The sequence below is a fragment of the Hemibagrus wyckioides genome, linkage group LG16, assembly GCF_019097595.1.
Source record: "Hemibagrus wyckioides isolate EC202008001 linkage group LG16, SWU_Hwy_1.0, whole genome shotgun sequence".
NCBI classification, from domain to species: domain Eukaryota; kingdom Metazoa; phylum Chordata; class Actinopteri; order Siluriformes; family Bagridae; genus Hemibagrus; species Hemibagrus wyckioides.
In genome coordinates, this window is record NC_080725.1 from 9,342,915 (window position 1) to 9,365,249 (window position 22,335).

General features: G+C 37.1%; 1 protein-coding gene across 4 annotated transcripts in view; it reads left to right on the plus strand.

The window, feature by feature from the left end:
• The window catches only part of ttc28 (tetratricopeptide repeat domain 28), a 199,615-nt gene that overhangs the window by 171,770 nt on the left and 5,510 nt on the right, over positions 1-22,335 (plus strand). For all 4 annotated transcript variants that reach the window (XM_058411492.1, XM_058411493.1, XM_058411494.1 and 1 more), the window contains 6 exons: positions 1,042-1,260; positions 2,483-2,651; positions 15,569-15,709; positions 20,219-20,363; positions 21,077-21,256; positions 21,659-22,146. In XM_058411492.1, coding sequence (XP_058267475.1) covers positions 1,042-1,260; positions 2,483-2,651; positions 15,569-15,709; positions 20,219-20,363; positions 21,077-21,256; positions 21,659-22,146 — 1,342 coding nt within the window. The remainder of the gene's footprint in view (positions 1-1,041; positions 1,261-2,482; positions 2,652-15,568; positions 15,710-20,218; positions 20,364-21,076; positions 21,257-21,658; positions 22,147-22,335) is intronic.

The window sequence follows — 22,335 nt, forward strand, 5'->3', positions numbered from 1 at the left end:
CACGGCTTCATCTCGGCACTATGAACATTTGGTCTAGAAAAACAGAATAAGTTTAGAAATTTCTTCTGATCAGCACTTTAAATAGAAAAGGGAAAAATGTTCTTCTGATGTACCATTTAATAATTTTCATATGTGTTTCTGTCCTGTATAAAATATCCATGAATAGACAACATAGATTAAAAAACCCAAGCGCATGATGTCTTTCATTTTAAAGATTTAATAAAAAATCGGCAATAGAATGCAAATATTATGGAAGGCGCTTCTCTCGGATGTAACCTCATTAAATCTAAATAAAGAGGATGAAGCGTTTGCGCTGCTTAATGCTATTAGGAGTAATGCAGGCTCATCACAAATTCATGCCCTTTCCAAACTCATGAACAAAATATTTAATCAAAACAGCATTTCGGTTTGAACCGATCACAAACCACTTTGCACCAGCAGATGCACTAAACTCCTGGCATGTGGGGCATGACGCTAGGCACAGTGCTGAATGCTCCTGTTCACTTGTATTCCTTCTCCAGTGCATGAGAGCATGGTGTGTGCAGCATGAACATTAAAAAGTAGAATTATTGTATAAAAAGACAACTAAATGGGAAATTAAATGCCCTATATCCTAGTTTGAACACACACCTACCACCACTAAGATCTGCAAACAAATGAAGGGTTTTTGTGTAAATAATGTATAAAGTGCTAGTAATTGTGATGAAGATTTTATACACTGGGTGTTTAATAAGAAATCAAAGGGGCTCTCCGGAGACATTCAGCGCTAAGTAGTGAACAGAACACGAGGGTTTATCTGTTTCTGGGAAAGCGTCCAACAAGAGCAGCATGCTCACCTGCTGTACTAAGCGTCCACTCCAAGGGCATCTATAATATATCATATAATACAATTATATCGCTGTAACATCTAAAAAGATGGCCAGGGTCAGTATGTTCTGGCAAAGAGCGCATTCGCTGGCAAGTAATGAACAGAACAGAACATGCAACTGATCCTCCATCAGCATGGCTACGGTGTTAATGTGAGTCTGCATCTGATCCCAGGTCACCATGACGAGGCACTGGCAGTGGCAGAACGAGGCAGAACGCGGGCGTTTGCTGACCTGCTTGTGGAACGCCAAACGGGTCAGCAAGATTCAGACCCATACACCCCCGTCACTGTGGAGCACATCTTGGACACGGTGAACAGTCAGCGCGCGCTGGTGCTCTACTACTCAGTGGCAGCTGGTTACCTGTACAGCTGGCTGCTGGCCCCAGGTTCAGGTAGGAGAACACACGGGAGCTGGACTGACTTGTGAACATTCAAGTCTGGGTTTAGGGAAAGGGAGGCAGGCGGATAAATGGGTGCATGAATATGGGTGGTGGAATCAATTGGCTGGATGGATGGCTGTGTGGAGAGATAAAGAAACCTAAGAGTAGAGTAGAAGGGTAGATGGATACAACAGATGGCTAGATTGGAGGATGGATGGATAGATGGAGTATTAAAGGGGCAGGATTGACGGGTTTAGGGGTCAGATTAATATATTGGGTTAGAGTTAGATGGTGGATTAAATGGATTGATGGAGGTTTGGATTGGTTGGGTAGGTGAGTGAGTGTTTGGATGGATGAAAAAATAGAGGGATGGATGGATGTATGCATGCATTAGTGTGAGGGTCTCTGTGAGGGAGCCAGAGGTGTGAGACAGACTCTGAACACACAGTTGGATAAACAAGCAGAGCCTAGTCTGTAGACATGCTGAGCCCCTGTCTGTCTATACACACACACACACACACACACACACACACACACTCATGCATGCTAACAAATCTGTAAGGCTTTAATTTGTGTTCTTACGCACTGTCTGGTGCACACAGACACACACACACAGAGCTGATCATTTTGTGTGAAGCAGCCATATCCCTCACACCTTCTGTTCCCTGCAGCTCATTGTCTGCTGCCTGCTGCTTGGCGGTAACTAGTAAAAAGCTGTGAATTAACGCAAAGCGGCAGTGCCACCTGCCTCCCTATTCCTCACACATCCTGTCCCTAAGACACGCACACATGTTCACATTCATACACGCACATATATACACACACTGAGCCTAAAACAGACATCTCAATATTATACTGACATACACACACAAACAAACTCTCATTCCAGACACACAGCTGTTGTGGTTTATTTGATTTTCTCTGACTTCTCATCCTGCAGTTTCTTACAGGATGGACTTTGTTCCTCAGCACAATGACTTACTGCTTGAAGTTTCGTGTTTAAACCAAGGAAGCAGGAATAATATGCTATATAATCAGCTGTAGCTCTGAAAAATCTATTCATGCTCTTTCTTCCTTTTGTGTTATCCATGACCTTTAAAGCAAGGAGAATTACATACACTGAGCCGGAGAGAGTACACCACACTGCATTTATTTGTTCTTACTACAAATTCTAATAAAATGACCTTTTATATGTGTGCATATTGAGGTAAATCAGTTCTCTGTGATTTGCCAGGAATTCTCAAGTTCCACGAAGTGTACCTCGGTGAAGGGGCTTCAGAGAGTGGGCCATCTGACTTCCAGGAGGCTGGGGGTGGGTCCATGCAAGGGGGCGGAGCCTCGTCCCTGGAGCAGCACATTGCCAATGCAAGAGAAGCTCTGGGAGTGGATGCCTACTACAGCAGGTGAGCAGTTGCCCAAGGTTGTAGTGACACAAATAGGATTTTGTGCCTTAATGTGGAATAGATCTGCTCTGATACCAAAGAAACACAGTATGTTCTCAAGAAACTGAGCAAAGTTCATAAGGGTTCATGCTAGAAAAATCCTTTTTCTAATAAAATAAAAAAAAATTTAAATGTCTTATCCTGACCAATCGAGCAATCTAAAGCTAAAAGGAAATGAGATCCTGCCAGTAACCTCAGTACACTTCTAGGTAGCAACAAATGAACATGTCATTTTAATTCTAACACTGGAACACTGGATTAGATGCACACACAAATTGCACGATCATTACCCGTGTCGAGGTCATTGTAGAGGTCGTTTTTGAACATCTATAATAGACTGTTAGTCTCAGCTGCCTGAATGTGCCCAGCAAATATCACTGATTATTTGAATGTCCCTCACTAAGGCAGCACAGTATGACTCCAGCAAAAAGCACTTGCGATAAAAACTAATCTCAAATCAATATTAGAACAGTGAAAATAGAGGGAGGAGGAAGGAAGGCTAGGCGACAGTCCCCTACAGCTATTCCACTTCTGATGTATGAATCTGTGAGCATTAAAATAAATTCAGATGGATGCAGTCACATCAGATGGTGGTAGTAAATGCAGCAGGATGGCGCGTCATGTGTTTGTGTATGTGCTGGAAGTTTATCCCGGAGGGACCACTTCTCACCACACACACTTGGAAATAAGCAGTGACAGCTAGACGAGGGGGGAGCATCCGGTCTCGCTGATAAGTTCGTGACCTAAAGTACACCGGTTTATTTTAAAGTTTGCTGTCTGTGGAAATTGCCCTTTCCTGTATTGTGGACGTTTTTAGACTGTAAGAGGTGAGAAAATGAAACCTAGTGTACCTAGTATCCTAGTAGTTTCACAAAAACGTTTCACAAAAAACATTATTTAGGTTGGACTGATCAATAGCTGCAATCAATGTTTAGTGCAAGCAAGTTCGTCTTAAGAGTAGTTAAACACAGGATTATAGTGAGCTAACACTAGCCAGACAGCTCATTGCAATGCCAAAATGCCTGACGAGAAAAGGGTCTCTGTAAATGCTACTTCTGCAGCAAAGCTACACAAATTTCTTAATTGCCCCCCAAAGGCTCAGTTCTACATTATCATATTTTTTCCCAGATCGGAGAAAAGTAACAGATGACAAAAAAATAGTACTGAAAGCCTTTATTGAGAATGTGTTTGAGAAAACTTTTGTTGGCTAACTTCCTGTTATAGTGCATCAGAGCATACTCCGTTGAAACAGTCATGTTTTCTAAAATACATGTTTCACTTAATACATTTTTACACCACAGCGCTGTTGAATTTTTGATTGAAAATTTTCTCGCATTGATCATTTTTGTATAACACCATATACTGTTGTGTTTTATTCCTTATTTTATATTGACTGGGGGTCTGGATATTATTACCTAGTGGACAGTTCACATAATGTACTGAGAAAAAAAAAAACACCTATTTTATACAGTTTAGCACATTGAAATGCTGCAAGTGATCACAGCAGGTTCAGTGATCTTATTTAATCCTAAACAGCGTAAGAGCGTATCCTAAAAGGCTACTGAATGGTGAGAATTCCCTTCCAGTGTAACGCTGTACATCAGTGTCACAAGATCAGGAGCAGTGGTACCCTCGCGAGTGCATAAGTGATGAGGTGTGAAGGATTTTCCCCCTAAACTGCTCTCTAATCGCAGCCTTTTTAATTTAGTTCTTGGGCTGTAATCTCTGCAGTGATTTCCTTCCTATTCATGCAGCCTATATAAACTCGTCCATTCAGCAGGGAGAAAGGAGTAGAAATGGAGGGCTGAGTGCAAATGAGCTTCTCATGTCCTGACTCTGTCTCTACATAACACTTACTTTTTACTAATACTACACAACATACTGCCCTGTTACTATCTGGTGTGTCCTGTGGGAATTGGAATATGTGCTGATGTGGAGAAATATTTTGACTAAAATAAATAGTCTTCTCTCTCTTGATCCTGTGCAGCAGAACAGAGAGACTGGGAGTAAAGAAATGCAGGCAGATGGTAAAGAATGCAGCTAAATATACTTTGATAGTCTGAAAATATGTACTACTATGTGAAGCCAAGTCCTCTCTAGACTCTAGGCTTTATTAGACTGTTAACATTTTGAACTCACTTGGCTTAAAGTAGACAGATGTGAGTGATCCCACACACGCATGACACGTGGGCATTGTCATGAAGAATTAATATTTCAATAATTTTTTATTATTACTTGTAGTAGTAGTAGTAACAGTAGTAGTATTCTTATTATGTATAAAATGATTTATTATTTTGCACATTTGTTGCACCGAGTTATTTAACAGTGTAGCCTAAAACAGCAGTGAAGCTGGAAATGCCATTTGTGGCTTGTGTATGTAGGCTGTTAACTGAAGAGCGGTTTGGCGAATTCTTTGCTGCACAAATAAAACAGCTTAAAAACAGAGATGCTCCAAAACGGTTTTCGCATTAACTATCTTAAAAAGCGACTATTCAACTATTTTTTATTATTACTAATAGTGACAGTAGTAGTGACAGTAGCAACAGTAGTAGTGACAATAATAATAATAACAGTAGTAGTGACAGTAATAATAGTGACAGTAGTAATAGTAACAGTAGCAGTGACAGTAATAATAGTGACAGTAGTAGTAGCAACAGTAGTAGTGACAATAATAATAGTAACAGTAGTAGTGACAATAATAATAGTGACAGTAGCAGTGACAATAGTAGTAGCAACAGTAGTAGTGACAATAATAATAGTGACAGTAGCAGTGACAGTAGTAGTTGCAACAGTAGTAGTGACAATAATAATAGTAACAGTAGTAGTGACAATAATAATAGTGACAGTAGTAGTGACAGTAATAGTAGTGACAGTAGTAATAGTAACAGTAGTAGTGACAGTAATAATAGTGACAGTAGCAGTGACAGTAGTAGTAGCAACAGTAGTAGTGACAATAATAGTAACAGCAGTAGTGACAATAATAATAGTGACAGTAGTAGTAGCAACAGTAGTAGTGACAATAATAATAGTAACAGTAGTAGTGACAATAATAATAGTGACAGTAGCAGTGACAATAGTAGTAGCAACAGTAGTAGTGACAATAATAATAGTGACAGTAGCAGTGACAGTAGTAGTAGCAACAGTAGTAGTGACAATAATAATAGTAACAGTAGTAGTGACAATAATAATAGTGACAGTAGTAGTGACAGTAATAGTAGTGACAGTAGTAATAGTAACAGTAGTAGTGACAGTAATAATAGTGACAGTAGCAGTGACAGTAGTAGTAGCAACAGTAGTAGTGACAATAATAGTAACAGCAGTAGTGACAATAATAATAGTGACAGTAGCAGTGACAATAGTAGTAGCAACAGTAGTAGTGACAATAATAATAGTGACAGTAGCAGTGACAGTAGTAGTAGCAACAGTAGTAGTGACAATAATAATAGTAACAGTAGTAGTGACAATAATAATAGTGACAGTAGTAGTGACAGTAATAGTAGTGACAGTAGTAATAGTAACAGTAGTAGTGACAGTAATAATAGTGACAGTAGTAGTAGCAACAGTAGTAGTGACAATAATAGTAACAGCAGTAGTGACAATAATAATAGTGACAGTAGTAGTGACAGTAGTAGTGACAATAATATTAGTAACAGTAGTAGTGACAGTAGTAATAGTAACAGTAGTAGTAGCAACAGTAGTAGTGACAATAATAATAGTAACAGTAGTACTGACAGTAATAATAGTAACAGTAGTAGTGACAATAATAATAGTAACAGTAGTAGTGACAATAATAGTAGTGACAGTAGTAGTGACAGTAGTAATAGTAATAGTAGTAGTGACAGTAATAATAGTGACAGTAGTAGTAGCAACAGTAGTAGTGACAATAATAGTAACAGTAGTAGTGACAGTAATAATAGTGACAATAATAATAGTAACAGTAGTAGTGACAATAATAATAGTGACAGTAGTAGTGACAGTAGTAGTAGTGACAGTAGTAATAGTAACAGTAGTAGTGACAGTAGTAGTAGCAACAGTAGTAGTGACAATAATAATAGTAACAGTAGTAGTGACAATAATAATAGTAACAGTAGTAGTGACAATAATAATAGTAACAGTAGTAGTGACAGTAATAATAGTAACAGTAGTAGTAACAGTAGTAGTGACAATAATAATAGTAACAATAGTAGTGACAGTAATAATAGTAACAGTAGTAGTGACAGTAATAATATTAACAGTAGTAGTGATAGTAATAATAGTAACAGTAGTAGTGATAGTAATAATAGTAACAGTAGTAGTGACAGTAATAATAGTAACAGTAGTAGTGACAGTAATAATAGTAACAGTAGTAGTGATAGTAATAATAGTAACAGTAGTAGTGACAGTAATAATAGTAACAGTAGTAGTGACAGTAATAATAGTAACAGTAGTAGTGACAATAATAATAGTAACAGTAGTAGTGACAATAATAATAGTAACAGTAGTAGTGACAATAATAATAGTAACAGTAGTAGTGACAATAATAATAGTAACAGTAGTAGTGATAGTAATAATAGTAACAGTAGTAGTGACAGTAATAATAGTAACAGTAGTAGTGACAGTAATAATAGTAACAGTAGTAGTGACAGTAATAATAGTAACAGTAGTAGTGACAGTAATAATAGTAACAGTAGTAGTGACAGTAATAATAGTAACAGTAGTAGTGACAGTAATAATAGTAACAGTAGTAGTGACAATAATAATAGTAACAGTAGTAGTGACAGTAATAATAGTAACAGTAGTAGTGACAGTAATAATAGTAACAGTAGTAGTGACAATAATAATAGTAACAGTAGTAGTGACAGTAATAATAGTAACAGTAGTAGTGACAGTAATAATAGTAACAGTAGTAGTGACAATAATAATAGTAACAGTAGTAGTGACAATAATAATAGTGACAGTAGTAGTGACAGTAATAGTAGTGACAGTAGTAATAGTAACAGTAGTAGTGACAGTAATAATAGTGACAGTAGCAGTGACAGTAGTAGTAGCAACAGTAGTAGTGACAATAATAGTAACAGCAGTAGTGACAATAATAATAGTGACAGTAGCAGTGACAATAGTAGTAGCAACAGTAGTAGTGACAATAATAATAGTGACAGTAGCAGTGACAGTAGTAGTAGCAACAGTAGTAGTGACAATAATAATAGTAACAGTAGTAGTGACAATAATAATAGTGACAGTAGTAGTGACAGTAATAGTAGTGACAGTAGTAATAGTAACAGTAGTAGTGACAGTAATAATAGTGACAGTAGCAGTGACAGTAGTAGTAGCAACAGTAGTAGTGACAATAATAGTAACAGCAGTAGTGACAATAATAATAGTGACAGTAGTAGTGACAGTAATAGTAGTGACAGTAGTAGTGACAATAATATTAGTAACAGTAGTAGTGACAGTAGTAATAGTAACAGTAGTAGTAGCAACAGTAGTAGTGACAATAATAATAGTAACAGTAGTACTGACAGTAATAATAGTAACAGTAGTAGTGACAATAATAATAGTAACAGTAGTAGTGACAATAATAGTAGTGACAGTAGTAGTGACAGTAGTAATAGTAATAGTAGTAGTGACAGTAATAATAGTGACAGTAGTAGTAGCAACAGTAGTAGTGACAATAATAATAGTAACAGTAGTAGTGACAGTAATAATAGTGACAATAATAATAGTAACAGTAGTAGTGACAATAATAATAGTGACAGTAGTAGTGACAGTAGTAGTAGTGACAGTAGTAATAGTAACAGTAGTAGTGACAGTAGTAGTAGCAACAGTAGTAGTGACAATAATAATAGTAACAGTAGTACTGACAGTAATAATAGTAACAGTAGTAGTGACAATAATAGTAACAGTAGTAGTGACAGCAATAGTAGTAACAGTAGTAATAGTAATAGTAGTAGTGACAGTAATAATACTGACAGTAGCAGTGACAGTAGTAGTGGCAACAGTAGTAGTGACAGTAATAATAGTAACAGTAGTAGTGACAGTAATAATAGTAACAGTAGTAGTGACAATAATAATAGTAACAGTAGTAGTAACAGTAATAATAGTAACAGTAGTAGTGACAGTAATAATACTGACAGTAGCAGTGACAGTAGTAGTAGCAACAGTAGTAGTGACAGTAATAATAGTAACAGTAGTAGTGACAGTAATAATAGTAACAGTAGTAGTAACAGTAGTAGTGACAATAATAGTAACAGTAGTAGTGACAGTAATAATAGTAACAGTAGTAGTAACAGTAGTAGTGACAGTAATAATAGTAACAGTAGTAGTGACAGTAATAATAGTAACAGTAGTAGTAACAATAGTAGTGACAATAATAGTAACAGTAGTAGTGACAGTAATAATAGTAACAGTAGTAGTGACAATAATAGTAACAGTAGTAGTGACAGTAATAATAGTAACAGTAGTAGTAACAGTAGTAGTGACAGTAATAATAGTAACAGTAGTAGTAACAGTAGTAGTGACAGTAATAATAGTAACAGTAGTAGTAACAGTAGTAGTGACAGTAATAATAGTAACAGTAGTAGTAACAGTAGTAGTGACAGTAATAATAGTAACAGTAGTAGTAACAATAGTAGTGACAATAATAGTAACAGTAGTAATAGTGACATTAGCAGTGACAATAGTAGTAGCAACAGTAGTAGTGACAATAATAATAGTAACAGTAGTAGTGACAGTAATAATAGTAACAGTAGTAGTGACAGTAATAGTAACAGTAGTAATAGTGACAGTAGCAGTGACAGTAATAGTAACAGTAGTAATAGTGACAGTAGCAGTGACAGTAATAGTAACAGTAGTAATAGTGACAGTAGCAGTGACAATAGTAGTAGCAACAGTAGTAGTGACAATAATAATAGTAACAGTAGTAGTGACAATAATAATAGTAACAGTAGTAGTGACTGTAATAATAGTAACAGTAGTAGTAACAGTAGTAGTGACAATAATAATAGTAACAATAGTAGTGACAGTAATAATAGTAATAATAGTAACAGTAGTAGTGACAGTAATAGTAACAGTAGTAATAGTGACAGTAGCAGTGACAGTAATAGTAACAGTAGTAATAGTGACAGTAGCAGTGACAGTAATAGTAACAGTAGTAATAGTGACAGTAGCAGTGACAATAGTAGTAGCAACAGTAGTAGTGACAATAATAATAGTAACAGTAGTAGTGACTGTAATAATAGTAACAGTAGTAGTAACAGTAGTAGTGACAATAATAATAGTAACAATAGTAGTGACAGTAATAATAGTAACAGTAGTAGTGACAGTAATAATATTAACAGTAGTAGTGATAGTAATAATAGTAACAGTAGTAGTGATAGTAATAATAGTAACAGTAGTAGTGACAGTAATAATAGTAACAGTAGTAGTGACAGTAATAATAGTAACAGTAGTAGTGACAGTAATAATAGTAACAGTAGTAGTGACAGTAATAATAGTAACAGTAGTAGTGACAGTAATAATAGTAACAGTAGTAGTGACAATAATAATAGTAACAGTAGTAGTGACAGTAATAATAGTAACAGTAGTAGTGACAGTAATAATAGTAACAGTAGTAGTGACAATAATAATAGTAACAGTAGTAGTGACAGTAATAATAGTAACAGTAGTAGTGATAGTAATAATAGTAACAGTAGTAGTGACAATAATAATAGTAACAGTAGTAGTGACAGTAATAATAGTAACAGTAGTAGTGACAGTAATAATAGTAACAGTAGTAGTGACAGTAATAATAGTAACAGTAGTAGTGACAATAATAATAGTAACAGTAGTAGTGACAGTAATAATAGTAACAGTAGTAGTGACAGTAATAATAGTAACAGTAGTAGTGACAATAATAATAGTAACAGTAGTAGTGACAGTAATAATAGTAACAGTAGTAGTGACAATAATAATAGTAACAGTAGTAGTGACAGTAATAATAGTAACAGTAGTAGTGATAGTAATAATAGTAACAGTAGTAGTGACAGTAATAATAGTAACAGTAGTAGTGACAGTAATAATAGTAACAGTAGTAGTGACAGTAATAATAGTAACAGTAGTAGTGACAATAATAATAGTAACAGTAGTAGTGACAGTAATAATAGTAACAGTAGTAGTGATAGTAGTAATAGTAACAGTAGTAGTGATAGTAATAATAGTAACAGTAGTAGTGACAATAATAATAGTAACAGTAGTAGTGACAGTAATAATAGTAACAGTAGTAGTGACAGTAATAATAGTAACAGTAGTAGTGATAGTAATAATAGTAACAGTAGTAGTGACAATAATAGTAACAGTAGTAGTGACAGTAATAATAGTAACAGTAGTAGTGATAGTAGTAATAGTAACAGTAGTAGTGATAGTAGTAATAGTAACAGTAGTAGTGATAGTAGTAATAGTAACAGTAGTAGTGATAGTAATAATAGTAACAGTAGTAGTGACAATAATAATAGTAACAGTAGTAGTGACAGTAATAATAGTAACAGTAGTAGTGATAGTAGTAATATTAACAGTAGTAGTGACAGTAATAATAGTAACAGTAGTAGTGATAGTAATAATAGTAACAGTAGTAGTGACAGTAATAATAGTAACAGTAGTAGTGACAGTAATAATAGTAACAGTAGTAGTGACAGTAATAATAGTAACAGTAGTAGTGACAGTAATAATAGTAACAGTAGTAGTGACAATAATAATAGTAACAGTAGTAGTGACAGTAATAATAGTAACAGTAGTAGTGATAGTAATAATAGTAACAGTAGTAGTGACAATAATAATAGTAACAGTAGTAGTGACAATAATAATAGTAACAGTAGTAGTGACAGTAATAATAGTAACAGTAGTAGTGATAGTAATAATAGTAACAGTAGTAGTGACAATAATAATAGTAACAGTAGTAGTGACAGTAATAATAGTAACAGTAGTAGTGACAGTAATAATAGTAACAGTAGTAGTGACAATAATAATAGTAACAGTAGTAGTGACAGTAATAATAGTAACAGTAGTAGTGATAGTAATAATAGTAACAGTAGTAGTGACAGTAATAATAGTAACAGTAGTAGTGACAGTAATAATAGTAACAGTAGTAGTGACAATAATAATAGTAACAGTAGTAGTGACAGTAATAATAGTAACAGTAGTAGTGATAGTAGTAATAGTAACAGTAGTAGTGATAGTAATAATAGTAACAGTAGTAGTGACAGTAATAATAGTAACAGTAGTAGTGACAATAATAATAGTAACAGTAGTAGTGACAGTAATAATAGTAACAGTAGTAGTGACAGTAATAATAGTAACAGTAGTAGTGATAGTAATAATAGTAACAGTAGTAGTGATAGTAGTAATAGTAACAGTAGTAGTGATAGTAGTAATAGTAACAGTAGTAGTGATAGTAATAATAGTAACAGTAGTAGTGACAATAATAATAGTAACAGTAGTAGTGACAGTAATAATAGTAACAGTAGTAGTGATAGTAGTAATATTAACAGTAGTAGTGATAGTAGTAATAGCAACAATAGTAGTGACAGTAGTAGTAGCAACAGTAGTGGTGACAGTAGTAGTAGTGAGAGCTGGAGCAACAGTAGTAGTAGTGACAGCAGTAGTGACAATAGTTGTAGTAACAGTAATATTTAAAAAATAAATAAATAAATAAAATAGTAGTAGTAACAGTAGTAATATTAACTACTATACTTTTGTTTGTATCCTGGTTAAATGAATGGCTTAGTTCACCCAAAAATGTTAACACAGCTTGTATTAAATAAGCATGGTTCACATTCATGATTGAGCCAGTTAATATTATGCAAATGAGATCACACTAACTACTTCCCATTTGTTGATTTCATTCATTATCAGACTCATTAGTAGTTTTTGGTTGAATCGTCTCTTTAATGAAAACATGGCTATGTGAGTAAATAACGCATGTTAACTGTTTCCTCTATGTTTTTTTTTTATCATTAACAGACAAATCATGCTTTATTTATAGAGTTCTTAAGCAAATTAATTTCAACCCAGTTCCATCAGTTCTGAATAACTCCATATTTTCAATGTGAATCAGTAGATCTGTGCACTTATTGTCAGCTTTGACATGCTAATTAAGCGAGTAATTCCAGCTCAGCAATCCGCACACATCTGCAGTTGTTAACGTTTATTAGGTGTAAATGAAAGCATTTTGGTGGTGTAATGGGAGCAGATAAGAGCCAGTTAACCCAATACAACACAAAATACTTGTCTTATCTGCTCTAATCAAAATGAAAGTGTTTTCCTTTTTCATTACAACTAATCAGGCGAATTTATTTCCATGTACGCTTGCTGCAGAATGACTTGTTTGTAATTATCTCTGATCCTCTGACTATGTAGTATTTTCATCATGTGTGAAATTGTTTCTGTATTTCCTCATTGCATCTTAATGCTTTCTGAGCAAGCAACATGGCATATTCAATAGCTACATGCATTTTCCAGATGCTGAGAGAGGAAAGTGTGTGTGTGTGTGTAAGCAAGTATGCATGTGGGTTTGTCATAGCCCTTCTATATGTGTGCATATAATTGTGGTGCAGATCATGTGTGTGTTTGTAATTATGAGTTGGTTTGTCATTGCCCTTCTATATGTATGCATATGATTGTGGCAAAGAGAGTGTGCTTATGTGGGTGTAGTATGTGTAGGTTAGTACACAGAGCAAAAGGAATGCACAGAGCTGTTGTGGCTGAAAACACGGAAGGATGTTTTTCTCTTCAAGGCGCATTGCAACCACACACACACACACACACAAGCAGACACAAGCGGACACGCACAGAAATGGGAACCATTTACATTTCTTCCCAGTATAGTCATCTTTTCCTCACTTTTCTACTACTTTTTCATAGCTTACATTGGCGCCTGCCACTTTGGGAGCAACCGCCATGTGCACTGTCAGCACACTCATACACACTCTCACAAACACACACAAACACACAGATATTAATCTGAGGTGGTGGAATAACAGTCGTTGAGGATCCCCACAGAGCCTTAATAGAATCTAGCACATTAGAGAGTAAGTACTGGCTAATATATTGCAGCTAGCCTAAACGTAGATTTGCAGTATTTATAATTTTTTTTTCTATCGAGCTTTTCACTCTATGTTATGGTATGAGTAGGGCATTTCAGTTGCATTTAAGATAGTATAACATCCAGAAGTGTTTTATTTCTGCAATTCATCAGCACTTTAATAAAGTATCTCAAGAACAAGTGAGTGAATGTCTATAGAGTTATTTATAATAACTGAATTATAATATATAATGAAATTCTGATTAGAATTCAGAACTGATCCAAAAACAAGGTTGTGTCGGAAATAATTTTGCTTCAAACAAATAAGAAACAAGAACGATCAGACTCGGTGGAAGCAGTTAACATTGTCAACATGTAGTTCAACTTGAGACAGGTTAGCTCCTGTACTCGCTTACAGTATAGCAGCTATAAACACAAGCCTCTTTTTCTCACAAGCCTCTCTTTTTTCTTTCTCTTAAAACAAGATTAAAACATGCAGCTTGTGAATTATCGAGAAACCACAGGAAAGGCTTTCCCATTTCAGAAAACTTAATGGATACCTCTGACACTGCAGGACTCCTCCTTTCATAAATGTCAGACAAAAATAATCACATTAATGACCAGTGACATGTCTTGTAATTACAAATTACACATCTTTACAAAATATTAACAATTACACACAAGTCCCTTATCCCAGCCACTGAGGGGATATCTGTCAGTGCTGCTCCCAACTCTCGATAAAATGGAAGGTACATGGAAGGTCATCTGGCATACAACTTATGTCAAAATCAAGTATGTGGATCGGATGATCCACTGTAGCGACCCAGAACAGGGAGCTGACGAAGGACAAAGACACAAGTCTATTAAAGGAGCGCTTGTAAGGACCAGCAACCAATCGGAATTGAGTATTTGTCGGTTCTGTGGAATAAAACATGTAAAATGCATATGTTGAAATGTATTGTATAATATGTTAGCATTATGTTCTTAATCTGTTTTGTATACATTATGTTTGGGTGAATCTATGGATCATAGTCACAAGCACTTTTCTATATTTCACAAGTATTGTGGTGTACGTGGACAGGATGATGTATTATATACGAAACATAATATACGCTGTTATATACCACAAGGCATAAAATTCTGTATGATTTTAATTTATTCAACATTGGCCTACAGCAGTAGCTGAAATGCATTTATTTGATATTGAAAACAACACTGGAGTTATTTTTTTTTTTGCTGATGAAACTAGCAGAAAAGTGACAAGTCATATGGATTATTAGATATGCTACAATACATTTATATGCATCAGGAAAAGATGAATATTTTATCATATATTGTTCAACTTTTATGATACAATACTTGTGTGTATGTGATTTTCTGCGAGTTTCTTACACTACTGCAGGATGTGATATTGAATTTGTTAAAAAAAATAGATTTGGAGTTAAAAGTAGAATGGGACAATGCAGCAGTGACTCAGCTCTGCGTCATGGACTGTAGTGACATGAGCTCTCTCTCTCTCTCTCCCCTCCTTCCCCCCCCCTCTCTCTTTTCTCTCTTCTTTATCTCCATCTCTTCTGTCAGTGGAGATCCCCTCTCTTCAGACTGCAGCCAGCTGCATAATTGAAATGCTGACTAGCACATTACGACCCTGTTTCAGCCATTTTGACTATAAAATTGATGTTGCTTGTAGGAAATGTGCCGACTTTAGGAAATCCATCGACTCCCAGAGATTTACACAAGAGTGATAAGTGAAATCAGAGCCTCTATCTGTATCACAGTGTATATTATGAAGCTTGTTAAAAAGCCACGTCCGGGATGAAAGCATTGTGTTGTTTCTCTTCGGCAGAGGGTGCTCCAGCAGCGAAACCGAGAGTGAGGCGGGGGATCTGCTGGACCAGCAGTTTGAGGAGCTCAACAACAAGCTGAACTCGGTCACTGACCCGACAGGCTTCCTCAGAATGGTGTCCAGAAACAACCTCTTCAACAGGTTTGATAACAAACGAACACAGTGCGTTGTCATTTTTTGCTGAATTTTTATACACATGGTCCCAGAGGTAATAACCCCAGGCTATACTATGTGATATAAGGCTAGTATTTGTCACACTTTGTAGCAAGACATGAGATCACAGCAGACATGGTACTCAGTTAAAGATCAAAATCGAAGCAAAGCAGACTGCAAACTGTGCTCTGAAAATATTTAGAAGAGCTACTACACTATTTAAGTAACCTATTAAAACATTATGGCATTTAAACAGCATCTTTTAAAGAGAGCTGACCTAAGCATCAGGAGCAGTATTGGAGTATGCAGAGAAACTGTCAGGTCTCAGAGCACTTTAGTTCTGTGAGCAGTGATGAGACGTACGCTTCCTGTAGCAAAGCCATAATATCCTAAACACTCAGCACACAGCTGTCGCCAGCACACAGAGTACAGCTAGCAAAGTGCAGTAAACACTGGCTAGGTAGGAAAAATGACTACAGGCAATGCTAGATGAATGAAAATAAGAGCGCTTACCCAGAATATTGTTCTTGACAATCAGGCCCCTATCTGGAAATTTACAACGAGGGATTCTGATGCAGTGAAGACCTTGAAAGAGCTTAGAGCTATACTGAAACAAATTTTTTCTGAGCAAAACCTGCTCTTCTACAGTGAAACCTACTCGAGCCATGGTAACTAATGTTGCTGGCCTTAGAGAACATACAAAGAGCTGAAGAAAACGTTGCTCTAACTGAGCAGATTACTCATTTCCAAGTGTTGATATCAGGGTTGTTATTTAGTACCATAAAAAATATTAAAGACTAATAAATATAAAAGACTACTGTAGTAATATATAAACAAGCAGTGGAAAGGATATAAACATGTAATAAAACCTTGTATATTTAGGTCAGTGCTTAGAAATCTTCCTGATAATCATGTTTATTCGCCATCTCTGCATATTTCTGTTTAATCTGGTTTGCACCTACATTTAATTCAGTGGTAACCTATAAAACTGCACATTCCCACCACAGCAGTAAACAATTTTAATTAGAAGAATGCTAAATGTAAGAAAGTCCAACTTGCCACACTGGAAGTGCTCAGACAGCACTACTCGAGGCTCGTCGAGAGACCACACGTCAGTCATCTTAGGCTTATCATAAACTTGGGGGAAAGACTCCCACCAATCAAAATCATTTGCATTTCCATGTTCCTGCCATAGTCTTCCTGTTACAGTACAAAATACAAATGTGGAGTTATATAATGCCTGTAAATATCAAGCGACTGTTTCAGAATACTTTATCTTCTTATGTTTAAATTAATATAGCAGAAGTATGTGTGATGCTTAGCTATGAGCCCTGCACTAGTAAGATGTACAGAGAAAACCAGAAAGCCTGGAGCTTAGGGAAGAAGGGGGCGATAGTGTGGCTGCTGGAGGGAATTGCAGTACAAGCTGTGATGATTATTTTATAATGTCATATCTACACTATATTGCCAAAAGTATTCGCTCACCCATCCAAATAATCAGAATCAGGTGTTCCAATCACTTCCATGGCCACAGGTGTATAAAATCAAGCACCTAGGCATGCAGACTGTTTTTACAAACATTTGTGAAAGAATGGGTCGCTCTCAGGAGCTCAGTGAATTCCAGCGTGGAACTGTGATAGGATGCCACCTGTGCAACAAATCCAGTCGTGAAATTTCCTCGCTCCTAAATATTCCACAGTCAACTGTCAGCTGTATTATAAGAACGTGGAAGTGTTTGGGAACGACAGCAACTCAGCCACGAAGTGGTAGGCCACGTAAACTGACGGAACGGGGTCAGTGGATGCTGAGGCACATAGTGCGAAGAGGTCGCCAACTTTCTGCAGAGTCAATCGCTACAGACCTCCAAACTTCATGTGGCCTTCAGATTAGCTCAAGAACAGTGCGCAGAGAGCTTCATGGAATGGGTTTCCATGGCCGAGCAGCTGCATCCAAGCCATACATCACCAAGTGCAATGCAAAGCGTCGGATGCAGTGGTGTAAAGCACGCCGCCACTGGACTCTAGAGCAGTGGAGACGCGTTCTCTGGAGTGACGAATCGCGCTTCTCCATCTGGCAATCTGATGGACGAGTCTGGGTTTGGCGGTTGCCAGGAGAACGGTACTTGTCTGACTGCATTGTGCCAAGTGTAAAGTTTGGTGGAGGGGGGATTATGGTGTGGGGTTGTTTTTCAGGAGCTGGGCTTGGCCCCTTAGTTCCAGTGAAAGGAACTCTGAATGCTTCAGCATACCAAGACATTTTGGACAATTCCATGCTCCCAACTTTGTGGGAACAGTTTGGAGCTGACCCCTTCCTCTTCCAACATGACTGTGCACCAGTGCACAAAGCAAGGTCCATAAAGACATGGATGACAGAGTCTGGTGTGGATGAACTTGACTGGCCTGCACAGAGTCCTGACCTCAACCCGATAGAACACCTTTGGGATGAATTAGAGCGGAGACTGAGAGCCAGGCCTTCTCGTCCAACATCAGTGTGTGACCCCACAAATGCGCTTCTGGAAGAATGGTCAAAAATTCCCATAAACACACTCCTAAACCTTGTGGACAGCCTTCCCAAAAGAGTTGTAGCTGTTATAGCTGCAAAGGGTGGACCGACGTCATATTGAACCCTATGGATTAGGAATGGGATGTCACTTAAGTTCATATGTGAGTCAAGGCAGGTGAGCGAATACTTTTGGCAATATAGTGTATATAGCATGTGGCATCTGGGAAATCCCTTCACATGCTGGATTTTGACATTTCTGTTCTGAAAACTTTCTCCTGAAATAGGTTTCTCATTGTGTTTTTGGCTCCCTACAAAAATTACACTTAACTACACTTACTTTAATAGACTTGCCAAAGTACTTACTTATTGAAATGTTTGGTACCTAGTTTGGTATATTTATGGTTTCTTTTAGAAAAAAGAAAAAGAGCTGTCACTTTATACAAAATGTAGTTTTTGGCTGTGTTGGTTTGGACCCCCTACTGTGTAGCTTTTAAACTTACAATCAACTTAAACGTTAATTATCACTTAATATTTGAAAATAATCAGAATAGAGTATCATGACATTTTTACAGACTTAAATGAAAGTGTGTTAAAACATAGGAGCTATATACATTGCTAAAAGCACGAATAACAGAAACCTCAGAGTAATTCAGAGGCTCCCGGTTACTGCTTGTGCAGCTTATCCATGTACTTACTGTGGGTTATTTGTAAATCACTTGGGGTGAAAGCTCGTCCACATAGAGAAATGTATATTATTCACTTATATTTGTGTAGTTTATCTTTAATATGTAAGGACCAAAACACTACGAGGAGTCTTACTGTTTATTATCAGTCTTACATTAGGTGAAAAGAGAATGTGATGAATGATGATCAGATGATGATGAATGTGATGAATGATCAGATTGAAGCAAACTTCAGATTTAAGAATTTAACAGTATTGTGGTGTAAATGTGAATTTTATAACTGAGGTTATGAGTTTTAAGCCCTGCAAAGTCCTTTTTTTTTAAAGAAATGTAACATGTATTAATACTTTAACTGTTTTTATTTTATTAGCTGAAATTTTCTTCATAATTTAGTCCAGACTGAGAAAACGATTTTTTAATTCTTGCACAGCCGCACCAGGCCCTTAGGGTGTGGTTTTTAAGCGTTGCTTTCCTGGGAAAATAGAGAGCTGATCGATCACTAAATCACTGAACAATTAGTAAACATTTGAGCTGCTAATAGGTATAGGATGGTCTAGTGACAAAGCTTCCAGGCAAGGTTGCTCATTAGGGAGTCACTGTGAGGGTAAAGTTTGCCATTCAGCTGGTTAATGCACTTCCTCATTTGTTTAAACAGTGTGAAAAAGAGACCGAGAAAGAAAAAAAAAACACTTAAAGCACTCATCAAAAGAGTGAAACGAGAGCACCGGAGAACGTGAGAACATCTGTGATACACTGCCTGTACCATATTTTAATAAGAGAATCACTTCTAATGTAATGAGTTGCTTGATACCTCTCTGAGGAGTTATGAGCACTCTGGCTTCATTAGCGTGGGGCGACATCCACAATCAATACCTCCCCTCACAGACAGAGGAGGCTGCCATTGATCATACCTAATCTATCCGGAAGTGAATCAAACTATTGTGGTTGAAAGTCACAGATCGATAATCCAATCATTTTTTTAGTTAATCAGCTGCATACAAACCATAGGCATACATTAAACATTAGTTAACACTTTATATATAATATATGCAGGGTTTTTCAAATGTAATTCACACTTTTTGTGACTGTAGCCAAAATCTAATTGTTATTACTTACCATGTATATCTCCTAGATATGCTCCTGTGCTCTGAAGCTGTCTCATTTCTGACCTCCGTTAAAAAAGGCTTCTTGCATGGATACACAGTGCCACCTAGTGGCTGTTTTGTATAGTGTTACGTCCATGGCAGCGTGTCTATACTGCTTTTCTAAACCTTGCTGTGTGTTCTGTTCTGTGTGTGATCCCTTGCCTCAGGAGCTGTCAGAGTATGACGAGTCTGTTCAGTAACACGGTGTCTCCAGTAAAAGAGGGGAGTTCCTCTCTTTCCCGTCGCTCCAGCACTCTCAGCAAGCCTCCACTACGTGCCCTCTATGACCTTCTCATCGCTCCTATGGAGGGGGTGAGGCACTGCAGCATGCATCTCTTTTCATCTCGTTTGTATTTGTTTATGTTTATTTATTTTTTTGCAAATCATTTCTTTCATTTTCATTTATGTTTAGATGGCTGGTGTAACCTTGTGGGGTTTTATGAGAGCAAATGATCGTTTTTGTCTGTCGCTTTTCTCTGTCCCTCTATGTCTCTTCATGTTGGCTAAGATAACTATATACAGACTGGTCAAAATTTTTGACACACATTTTTTTTAATGTTTCTCATAGTCTTAAAAGACATTCTGAGACATATTTCATATATATAAATACATTCAAGGCTTAAGTTGATGCATATGTCTGAATTTTTTAGATCACTGCATAATTCCATGTGTTACTTCAATATTCAGAGATGTGGACCATTTTTATGCTAAACTAGATTGTTGGGTTAAATCCACCGTCTTCTCATTCTCTTGCAGGAATCAGTTTTAAAACCCTCTAAAATATCAGTCCCTATTGACTATATACATGCCCACTGCATAGGGTGTAACCTAATAGTATATTAGTTCTGACCTTAATAATCTGCATTTATTTGAAGAACATTTCTACATTGAGTGGCATAATTATTTTGACTTATTAAAATAATAAGATTTATGAACGTATTTGGTTTAGTCAATGATATTTATGTACTATTTTGTTTGCCAACAAATCTTAATTCTCTTTGTTTATCCACTTCTGCCTCCTCCAGGGTCTGATGCACTCCAGTGGGCCGGTGGGTCGGCACAGGCAGCTGGTGCTGGTTCTCGAAGGCGAGCTCTATCTCATCCCGTTTGCTCTGCTAAAGGGAAGCTCCTCCAACGAGTATCTTTATGAGCGCTTCAGCCTTATAGCCATGCCCTCCATCGGCAGCCTTGGGGCCAATGCCAAGGTCAGCTCATTGCCTTTTTACTTTGTCATGTGCAAGCTGTAATAAAAAGAAGACAAACCACATATTCAGATGCACTACTAACTTCTATATATTTCACGCTTTTCTTTAGGTTTATTATTCAGTGCTTGTCAGATCAGGATAGATTTATTAGTGAATGTATTAACTTCAGCATTACTTTCAGTATGTTTAGATGCAGCTGAATATATTTGGGAAAGAGAAGCAAAATAATTAGGTTTGGGTTTTTTTATTTCTTTATTAACTTGCTAGATCATTATTTTAGGTCTGTATGTTCTGGATGACTAAGCGCTTTCCAGTCTTACACATAGATGAGTGATAATTATTTATTTATTATTCACAGTGATAACGCTTGATTATCTCTTTCTCTCTGTCTCTCTTCCTCAGGTTCATCCTCGGCGTGCCGGCCCAGCCCTGTGCCCTGGAGGCAGCTCTGCAGCGGTGGTGGGAAACCCTCGCCTGCCCGCCTCAGTGATGGAGCGCTGGCTTTGGGGGCCGATGCCTTCTGCCGAGGAGGAGGCCCACATGGTGGCTGAGTTACTGGGCTGTCAGCCTCTAACCGGCCAGGGTGCCACCAAGCAGCGCGTCATGAGCGCCTTGAGCCAGGCTGAGTGTGCCCACTTCGCCACACATGTCTCCTGGAAGCTGGCAGCTCTGGTGCTAGCACCCAATCAGGACATAGGCACTGGGCATGGTGCTAACACTTCGGGTGGGGCATCCGGGGGCACTGAGGGCAGTGTGAAGTCGAGCTACAGTATCAAAGACGACGCCAGCGACGCTGAGAGCGTGTGTGACAGCCCACCGCTGCAGGAGTTTCTGCTTACAGCTGCAGACATTTTGGACCTCCGGCTGCCTGTCAAGCTAGTGGTGCTGGGGTCAGTCTGTCTCTGTTTGTGTCTGTATTTATGTATAGTATGTATCGTTTTACTCCTAACTTTATTAACTTTATCTACTTTATTAAGTAATGTAGATTTCTCGCTTAATCTCGTTAGTGTGTTTCAAGTAAATGTGTTTTCCATGCTTTTCCTCATACAGGAAAAGATTAAAATTATTCAGTGTAATCA